At 34.7% G+C, this 10,649-nt stretch overlaps 1 protein-coding gene across 1 annotated transcript; it reads left to right on the top strand.

Annotated features, from left to right (window-relative positions):
* Positions 1-979: 979 nt before the first annotated feature.
* LOC114192290 (cationic amino acid transporter 7, chloroplastic-like) lies at positions 980-5,403 on the top strand. Its single transcript, XM_028081971.2, has 5 exons — positions 980-1,571; positions 1,783-2,002; positions 2,101-2,449; positions 2,854-3,088; positions 4,521-5,403. The coding sequence occupies exons 1-5, from the start codon at positions 1,196-1,198 to the stop codon at positions 5,087-5,089; spliced, it is 1,749 nt and encodes a 582-aa protein (XP_027937772.1). The 5' UTR covers positions 980-1,195; the 3' UTR covers positions 5,090-5,403.
* Positions 5,404-10,649: the final 5,246 nt, after the last annotated feature.

The following is a 10,649-nucleotide window of genomic DNA, read 5'->3' as shown; positions in this document are numbered from 1 at the left end:
AAGCAAAAAACCAAAGAGAAAACTTTTTTAATTTTTTACCTTTTTTGGAAAAAACAAATTATTATTATTTATTTAGCCGGACGAATTTGGGTGTTGACAAATATCAAAATGAAAAATATGATAAATAAAGATTTGGTTATTGTAGTTGGAGGGATATAATCTTGAAAATTTAAATGAGTGAATATTATTTAAGATCGGATGTTTTTGAGTTACTTTACAATATCATAGTGTAAAAAGTAAAATAAAAAATAAAGAAAAAACTAAAAATAAAGAACACAGATGATAAAAAAAAATGAAAAAAGAAGAAGAAGCTGTAAATTTTAAAAATCATTCATATTTAAATACTATTAATATATTAATACGAAATCAAATTTCAATAAATGACAAGATACATAAACTAACATATTGTTATATATAAAAGATTGACATATAAATATTAATAACTTTCTAATGTGATTTCTTGAGATTAAGCAATTATGGTAGTCAACTTCACTCCCAGATAAAGCATGATTCATCTTAAATTTGCTTTTTAGTTAATTATACTAATTAAACAAAATTGGTTTCACTATAAGCAAAATTATGTTTTAATAAAGTTTGATCTACAAACTTTTGATAAATGTATACGTGACAACAATTTAATAACGAAAAAAATGTTTGATTTGTGTTAAAAAATAAAATTTGTCTCAAAAAGAGTCTTTCTAAATATAATTTTATGAATTTAAAAATATGATTATATTTTAAGTTGGGAGACAAAGTTTGAGACAGGAAAACGTGAAATAAATTAAAAGAGAAAAAAATTACTTAACCTCTTTGAAAGTAAGTGAAAAGATAAATGTAATACAGAAATTGAAAATTACAAGGGAATATGTGAGTTTGTTTTTCCCGGGGAAATAAATGAAGAATGAACGAGTGATAGAAAATGGAAAAGAGTAGAGTTTTGAGGTTGAGTTGAGGAGAGGGAATTTAATATTGTGGTAAAGAGTCATTTTCAAAAAGAGGATATAGTAATAATATTAATGGAGAAGATGGCAGAAGCACCATGATTCAGTGATTCCTCATTTCCTTTCTACTACACTTCGACTACAACTGCAACTATAGTTCAGTGGTTGAGTGAACCTGTTGCAGTTGCAGACCTTATAAAAACCCCCACTCATTCATATCACACTCGCAACACATCTTTCTTTTCCTTTCAAAAATGGACTCATCTTCGTTTTCGAGCCTCCGCGCCTACCTCCGCGCCCTCTCTCACACCCCCACGCGCCTTTCACAACGCGCCCTCTCCGTCTCCACCTCCTACGACGAGATGAGCCAGGTCCGCGCCCGCTCCGGCACCACCATGCGCAAGACCCTCCGATGGTACGACCTCGTCTCCCTCGGCATCGGCGGAATGGTCGGCGCTGGCGTCTTCGTCACCACCGGCCACGCCACCCGCCTCTACGCTGGCCCCGCCGTCCTCCTCTCCTACGCCATTGCCGGCCTCTGTGCCCTCCTCTCCGCCTTCTGCTACACCGAGTTCGCCGTCGACATGCCCGTCGCCGGCGGCGCCTTCAGCTATCTCCGCGTCACCTTCGGTTCGCCTTCTCACTGCCTCATAAATTATTACGCACTCCGAAACACGCGACGCATTATTATATATTAATACTAACATTTTCTCACTAATTAAAAAAAACTATATAAAATTATGTACACAGACCAAGAGCTCTGAACCTATAATATTTTTTTTTTGTTTCTACATCTCGACATTTTCATTCTCACCAAACACAACGACGTCCTTTTTCGCAGGTGAATTCGCAGCTTTTATGACCGGCGCGAATCTCGTGGTGGACTATGTACTTTCCAATGCCGCCGTCGCTCGAGGCTTCACGGCCTACCTCGGCACCGCAATCGGAATCTCCTCCGCGAAATGGCGGCTCACGGTGCCGTCTCTTCCCGACGGCTTCAACGAAGTAGACGTCGTCGCTGTCGCCGTCGTTTTGCTCATCACTCTCGTCATCTGCTACAGGTTCATAGTTCCCCCCGCAACAATGAAGCTCTGTTTTCAGTCTCGCATCTATATTGGTGTTATTATCATCGTTAACCTTTGATTTTGTTGTGTTTTAGCACGAGAGAGAGTTCGATGGTGAACATGATTCTCACGGCGCTGCACATATTGTTCATAGCGTTTGTGATAATGGTAGGATTCTGGAGAGGGAGTTGGAAGAATTTCACCGAACCCGCTAACCCGGAAAACCCCGGCGGATTCTTTCCACATGGCGCTGCCGGCGTTTTCAAAGGTGCCGCCGCCGTCTACTTGAGTTACATCGGCTACGACGCCGTTTCGACCATGGCGGAGGAAGTGAAGGATCCGGTGAGGGATATTCCGGTTGGAGTGTCCGGTTCCGTCGTTATCGTCACGGTTCTCTACTGTCTCATGGCCGCATCGATGACCAAACTTCTCCCCTACGATATGGTGAGTTTAATTCCTCCTCTATTTTTGTTTTTTTCAGCTTCAGAAATATAAATAAATAAATAAATACCGGCGTTCATTTACAAGAATACAAGAATTTTCAATAAAATCTAATGTCAAATCAGCCGATTGGTATGGCAGACAAAAATCGTAGGTCAATATAGAAGTGTCTCTTGCTTTTTTAAAAATTAATTTTAAATTGCTGAACGAAAGAGATATATTAGAGCTGGTTTTAACTTTTTGGGAGATGGAAAGTTTGTTTAGCTAGTTAATGGTGGTTAATAGTTACCTAACAGGCACGTAATGTAACTAATGTGAATAATGGAGGTGTTTTTGTGATTAAAAATGATTGTTGTGAGGAAGCGATGTGATGGTATGATATTATCTGATGAGTTGGGTGCACGCAGATCGATGCAGAAGCGCCGTTTTCGGCGGCGTTCAGTGGGAAATCGGACGGTTGGGGATGGGTGTCTCGAGTAATCGGGGTGGGGGCCAGTTTTGGGATACTGACGTCGCTGTTGGTGGCGATGCTGGGTCAGGCTCGTTACATGTGCGTCATCGGTCGCTCGAATGTGGTCCCCTCATGGTTCGCCAGGGTCCACCCCAGGACCTCCACCCCTGTCAACGCCTCGGCTTTCCTTGGTATTTATTTACTTCTAATCTTTAATTATCGTATAAATCCTTTCACATACCTGTCTACATCTTTATCTTCTTCTTGGTTAATCGTTGGATGTTTTCCTAATATCTATCCGCAGCCGTTTAGATTCATGTTTCACTTGCCACTTGGCAATGTTTGTTATGTGTGTGAGTAATGCTATGAGTTTTGATTGTGTGATTTCGGAAAGAGGGGGAAAGGGACCCACTTTCAACAACATTGTCTTTGGCTGGGTTGGGTTGTGATCGAGGAAGTTATGTAATGATAGCAGTGTGTTTTTTTTCTTCATTGATGTAATGTGAATGGCTATAGTGATTCTTGAAGCATTGTCGCGTTGACAGTGAAAGGGATTGAGATGAGCTTCATCTATATCTCTTACTAATTTGCTCTACCATTGAAGTGTGTGGATTTTTTATTATCGATTAATGATTGCGTGTCATTAAGAGTGGTTCTTAGCAAAATCCCTGCAAAACGGGTGAAGAAAATTGGTGGAGTGGTCTTCATTTGTTGTGTAGAACAAATTCAAACACAAACACACATTTAGAATCTACTTAATTGATAGGATCAGTTGGTGTTGTTGTGTGATTTTTCGCATTCTGATTATCAATAAAAGTCAATGCTGTGTGCCCAACTGGTGTGTAAATTGGCACCGTGTGGGAATTACTGAGTAACAGTTGTGAAAGAAAATTAGCACAGGAGACGTGTCAGATGTATCGCTACACATAGATAATGGTGAAAAGAACGCCCATAGTTTTCGGTTTTGTATGATTATTTTTATTTGAAAGTGAGAGTGGGTAACGTACTCCAAAACAGTGGGTATTAGAAAAGATTTTCCCATATGGGTGTCACATGTTCTGAAGCGGTGTGAGCCTATAACGTGGTTTCCCATATTTTGTATAGTAATATCTGGTCCCCCCGTATGGTATGTGCGTGCCTATCCCCTCCTTTACAGAGATTAGCTTGAAATCACGCGTTCCATGAACAGTATCTTCACTGGATATGGATGGAAGGACTATGACAACTGTGTTTTTTGCTGTTTTGCTGTGTGGCTTAGAATGGGAAGATGTGAATCACTCACTCAAGTAAAATAATAGGCTTCTGTATGTGACTCCCATTGGAAGAATAATAAAGCATTTGGCATGGAAGATATTGGTGGTTTGTATTGATTCGACCCCCACTATTAGATGAGTAATATATTCCCTCTTGATTGGAATCATTGACTGATCATGACCTTAGCTCTTTATGTAGCGACTTAAAGTTAAGCCTCAATGATGGATTGTTTGATTTCCATGATTTTATGCTTTGTGGTGCGTTTTGACTTCTCACTATCTCTTATCCAAAATTCCCTTTCCTCTCCCCAAAACATGATTAATTTGTGCATATTATTTATCTGATGTCCGAACATTATTTCCTTTTCAGGGATCTTCACAGCGGCAATAGCCCTTTTCACCGATCTTAATGTCCTCCTGAATCTGGTGTCAATCGGAACCCTGTTTGTGTTTTACATGGTGGCAAATGCCGTGATCTACAGACGTTATGTGGCTACAGGGACAAGCAATCCATGGCCTACATTGTCGTTTCTGTGCTCGTTTTCATTTACCGCAATGATGTTCACCCTTATTTGGAAATTTGTACCAACAGGAGGTGCGAAGGCAGGGATGCTGAGTGTCTCTGGTATTATTGCGATTGCAATATTACAACTTTTCCATTGCATGGTCCCTCAGGTTCGAAAGCCAGAATTCTGGGGTGTCCCATTCATGCCCTGGATACCCTCCATATCAATCTTTCTCAATGTGTTTCTGTTGGGATCCCTCGATGGGCCATCCTATGTTCGTTTTGCCTTCTTTTCGGCTGTGGCTGTGCTTTTCTATGTCTTTTACAGTGTCCACGCTAGCTTCGATGCTCAAGGAGACGCTTCTTTGACTGCAAAAAATGCTGAAATCCACGTGGACTCGAAGGGAATTGAGGACCAGAGTTTCAAAGTATAGATATATATTATTTATCATGTGTTTTTGTATTTTGAAGTCAGGATGAGTTCCACCTTTTTGGATGGTTGAGGAGCACTTGGAACAAGGGAACAAAAATGTGGGGGAGGGAGAATTATGTGGATTACATATTAAAATGTGTTAGAATGTTAGAATAGGTTGCAACTAATGTAGAAGTGGCAAATTGTATAGTTACACTGCCTTAGCTTGTCATCCCTTTTTGTAAATTCTCCTCTGACTTCTATCCCCAAAATGCAAATGGATTAAAAAACTCCATTTATCATAATATTTATGCACTCAATTGGATTTTCTTATTACATCTATCTGTCACAAAAAAACTATGGGTGTAATATTTTGTGAACAAGAAGTGTCTAGTACTCGTTACATATCTAACTATTAGCGAAAATGTTAATAAATGTGCTGAACCATAAACTAAAATTTATTGAAAAATTATAAAATTTTGGAACCTTTCTTTTCTAATTATTGTTTTTTACGATTTTTTTTTAGTTTTAATAAATTTTAACTTATGATAAAAACATATTGATAAAATTACTAGCATTTCATTAAATATTATTCTCTCTATTCGTAACCTTTATTGTTATTTATGACATTTACTAGAATTCCAGTATACAGATGTACATTTATTTTTCTATAAAATACCGTTGGCGGAACATTAATGATTTCGTTTGGACGAGGAAAATGAAAAATAAAAAAAATAAAAAATAATAATAATAGAATTAAAATTCTTTAAATTGAGAATAATAAACTGAGAAAGAGATAAATATATTTATTTGTAATTAGTATTTTTTATTATAATAACAAAATAATTATTAATTACATGATTAATTATGTTTTCATATATAAAATTAATTATATTTTTAAATATTTTATTAATATTTAGACATATAACTCTCATAAATACACCATAGAATGTAATAATGTAATATGGTATAGTAATTATGTGATAGAGATATAAGCAATTAATCGATATGATGATAGGAATGCAAAAAAAAAAACGTTCATTTTATGTTCTAAAATATACAACTAAAATAACTTTTTTCCAAGATAAAAGCCAAAACAAATTAACATTATTAAGATGAAAAATATATTTAACCAATAAAATAATTATAGAAGGTATATTTATTTTTTCTGTATGATTACTTCTGAGACTAAACTATGTCATTTAAGATTATTTGCAAGCTAACTCTATGTAATGACAATTAATGGGTCTATTTCAGAAGTAAAAGTGTAATTAACATGACACAAAGTAGACTTGATGTCACTCTGAAAAGAAGAAGATGAGGAGGGTTTATAATGCTGCTATGTAATAATTGGTGTTGATTCATTCATCATTAACATAAACTTTGGAATTAATTAAAAAACATGAAGAATCCGAGGATTAATTTGCTGTAATTGTAATTTGATAAAGAAGAATATATATTATTATGCAAAGTATGTTCATTCTGTGCCGTCACATCTTGTTGGCCACATCAAACATTGGTAAATCCAACTTTCTTGTTAGATGCATGGTAGATTTTGCATCTTGGGTTAAAGTTTTTTGTTTCCATTTCTTTAAATTATAGAAAACGACATAATAACATATGTCTCTTGCATTAGCTACTCTCTTTATTTTTGTTACTTTTGATTGATGTATTTCGTTTTTTTTTTCAATAATGTTACATTTCTTTAATTATATTAAATAATATAATATATTTTTATTTAAAAATACAAATCAAATTAATTAGGTCAATTAAGAAATTAATTAGATTTTTTTTTTCATGTTAAAATATTATATCACTACTAAAAAAATACATATTTTTTGTCAATATTTTTTTAATTCTTTTTTTAAGAAAATACTTGCAAATTTTGTTATGAATAATGACTTCTACCATTTTTTTGCAAAATATTTTGTATAAACGTTTTTCATAGAAGATTTTGTAAGAAATATTTGCAAATTTTATAATTTTGTAAAAAATATTTGCAAATTTTATAATTTTGTCGGAAGTAATTCCTCACGAAAGAATTATTTATCAATTAAAATTCATAGAAAAAATAACAAAAAGAAATATTCTTTGCAAAATTTTATAACAAATTTACAAGAAAATCCTATAAAATATAAAAGATTTTTGTAATGCATTTTCATATTAGTTTTGAAAGAATATGAAAACATTTTTTTAAATTTTCACATAAAATAGTATAAACTTTAGCTTATAACTCAATTTTGTAAAATTGAGTTACTTAAAATCACTTATTACAATATAGTATTATAATCATATAATAGAGTATCTTAACAAAATTTGTTATTTGTCAGGTCTGTTATTCTACTTGGTATCGGATTACATATCTTATGTTATTCTACTTAGTACCGGGTTACATATCTTAACAACCATGAAGTCTCGGGACAAAGGAATGCCTGAAAATGAATGCCACCGGTGTAGGCACTAGCAGAAGAAGCTGAAGGCATAAAATAATGGAACTCAAAAACAAAAGAAACCAAAAGTATAGACAAAATCCTGTTTTGGACACATTTGTAGTATTTTTGAACTTTCTGCTTTCCTAATCATATGTGACTTATTTTTCAAATAAACTAAACGAGTCTGCGCCATAAATCAGAATCTTTTAGAATTATCAGAATAAAGAAGGAAGTTGAATGAGAGATGCATATCATTAACAACATGATCCATTGGCTCCTCCTTCTTCCTTCATCAAAACATCCACTACATTTCCTAACTCCAATTATTCCACATGCATGCACCATCAATTTAATTTATTACCGCCTAGAGAATAACTTTACAAATACCAACTTATATATTGTTTCTTCTTCACAATCCATTCAAATGTTAAGTTTCAGAGAGAAGCAATCAAATTTGAGGTATATAAGAGTTTAATTAAAAATAGTAATGCAGAAAAAGTGTAGCAGAAATCTTCCTAAATCATCACGCCCACGCCTTATCTAACTTTGCTGGTTGGGTTGGATCATAGTGCTCTCTCTAATTGACAAAATAAGCAAATCGACAAAATTTTATGGGCCAATATGTTGCCACCATGTTTTTCTTTTCTGTCCTAATTCAACCATCTTTGTCTCATCCACCTTTTATTTTCCTCTATGTTGCCCTGTCCCTTTTTATTCTTCTTTTCCTCCTAATTACTTTTCCCTTCTCCCCCATTCCCAGTTTCCCTTTCCATGGTCCCATCTATGTGTCTTGGCCGGTGCATCTTCTTTTATTTTTGTTCGTATATATCCAATAGTCTCACATCGTTTAGAAGTCGAGATCAAAGACAGTTTAAATACATTCAAAAATATTTTTTAAGGATAAAACTGGGATAGAATTTCAAACTCCGGTACTTAATCTTAAACTATATCACTTGACGGACTTGGGATCAGAACAATTTTATTTTATTTTGAAGCTTCGTTCATGTCTGCTGTTCCATCCGAGTGTAACTTCGACCATGAAAAGGACCAAAGTTGAAAAAGATTCAAATGAAACTACATCAAAAGAATAGAGGACAATTCTAATACCCAAAGACTAATCCACATCAATATTCCATTGATGTTGCATGCAATTGGAAAAGAGCAAACAACTTTTTTATCTGATGTGAAGACTACTAACTGAAAGCTATCGTATGTAAAGAGTCTTTGTTTTTTTGTTCCGAGAATTTTCAATCCAAGTTGTGACTTTAATCAAACAGTAAAACCTTTTTCTGGTAAAGCGACATGTATAAGAGGACTTTACTCGAGTCAGCATCCTTGACTTAATGTTTCTCATCATTCTTTGTCGAGTATCTTTGGTGTGAGTGTGTGTGAGAGATAAGATCGATGCTTATATATATATAAATTTAGGTTTAACAGTGCTCAAAGAAGTGAAAGCAGCACACGAAACAGTCAACAAATGGACATGGATTATTCTCAATCCTACCACTACTTGGATTCTAATTTCTAATGTCAAAAGGACAAAGTTCAACGCCGAAAGTCAGTTTCGTAATGAACATATGAAAAGCAAACATTATCGTATTTTATAATTTCATCGGATATCCTATTGTCTGTCCATCACAACACTCACTTTACCTCACTGTTTTTCTATGCTTAACTTTCACATTCTACTTAACGTAATGTGTCAACTTCAAGTGATTTGATTTGGGTCTCGGAAAAAGAATTCAAAGTGCAGCATTTTGTGTTGATTCCCCTTACTCTTTCTACTTGTAATAATTTTTCAAGTCCTTTTCTTTCTTTTTCTCTTTTCTTTCTGCCCTCATGCAACATGTGAAGACAAAGTTGTCAAATAGTAGGACCAGATCAAAAGATCTTATCAGAAAACCAATCAGGGAATTAACTCACTCTTCATGTTTATACATTTATATATTCATTTCTCACCTCAACTTGCACCCTATGTGTCTCTCTCTATTGCTTCTTTTGCCTTTCTGTAAAGTACATCGCGAAAAGAAGTATATGTATAGAAAAAGGGATCTTCTTCTTCTTGTTGTTGTTATGATGGGTTGGTATCTCGTATTTGTTTTGTTTCTTTGGTTCAGCTTTTGGTTAGTTAAGATATGGTGGATGATCTGAAAAGACTTTCTGAATTGAATTGAAAGCAAGTTGTGATGATGATGATGAGTGTGAGAATTGGTATGAGTGATCAGAGAGTTAAAGAGTTTGGATCACTGACACAAGATGGGTTGGTTCAGTTGTCTACTCAACTCAACTCTGTGTGAGGTCCACACACCACACTCCATTTTCATTTTCTGCATCTTATTTTTCCTCTTTTTCCTGTTTCCGTTTGTCACTTTCTCAACAAATTATGAAGCTATCGTGTCGTATATCCAATGAGTGCATAAAATATTTGAATAATTGGGCAACCTTAGTAGTTGATTATTTTTGTCGTTCTTAATCAAATACAAGAAATGGAGAATGTCAATGGTGAGGTGTGATAAAAAGTTTTTCGGGTACATACCTGATTTAGAATGGATTTTTGTTTGATTTCTTTTCCTATAGTTTATGGATGTAGCAACAACAATGTCACTGTTTGTGCAAATAACTATACAAAAAGAGAAAAAACATTCTCAAAGCATATCTCAACACACTGTTTAGCCGCCATATTACTGATGTTTGCTTCTGGTATGGAAAAACAGGAGCAAACTGTTTAATGGATATACATATTCTTTTGGGCTTTAAGAATTGATCCACATCAAAGTTTGGACTTGATTCAAATTTCGGTAATAAGGGCCCAAACCTACCATAGGGCCTAAAGCGACCTGCTATTTCTAACTTCCTTTTCTCTCCATTCACCCCTTAATTTTACAAAAATATAGCAAACTACCATTTTATGTATTTTAACAAAATTTATCGGTTTAATTAATACATTGTAAACTATGCACTCATTAATAATCATTTAAGAAACAAAATTAATGGTAAGTTTGATAACCCAAAATAGTTACTTATTGAACCAGTACGGAAATTGATTAAAAAAACAACGCTTAGAAATCTAATTCACTTCTTAATTGGGTGAGCCAACCCGAATGTCAAAGTGAACTAATCCGGCTCACACAGGTTGGTTCACCACGAGCC

Source organism: Vigna unguiculata, chromosome 7, assembly GCF_037176805.1.
Source record: "Vigna unguiculata cultivar grain cowpea cultivar isolate G323 ecotype 2 chromosome 7, ASM3717680v1, whole genome shotgun sequence".
NCBI lineage: Eukaryota > Viridiplantae > Streptophyta > Magnoliopsida > Fabales > Fabaceae > Vigna > Vigna unguiculata.
The sequence above is the reverse complement of the archived record's forward strand: the minus strand, read 5'-3'. Positions and strand labels throughout refer to the sequence as shown.

What these genes read in the sequence shown, in the direction of transcription:
- LOC114192290 (XM_028081971.2), top strand. Translation starts at nt 1,196, where the DNA reads ATGGACTCATCTTCGTTTTCGAGCCTCCGCGCCTACCTCCGCGCCCTC. An exon ending in ACTCTCGTCATCTGCTACAG is followed by an intron (nt 2,003 to 2,100) that starts GTTCATAGTTCC and finishes GTTGTGTTTTAG; the next exon opens with CACGAGAGAGAGTTCGATGG. An exon ending in CAACGCCTCGGCTTTCCTTG is followed by an intron (nt 3,089 to 4,520) that starts GTATTTATTTAC and finishes TTTCCTTTTCAG; the next exon opens with GGATCTTCACAGCGGCAATA.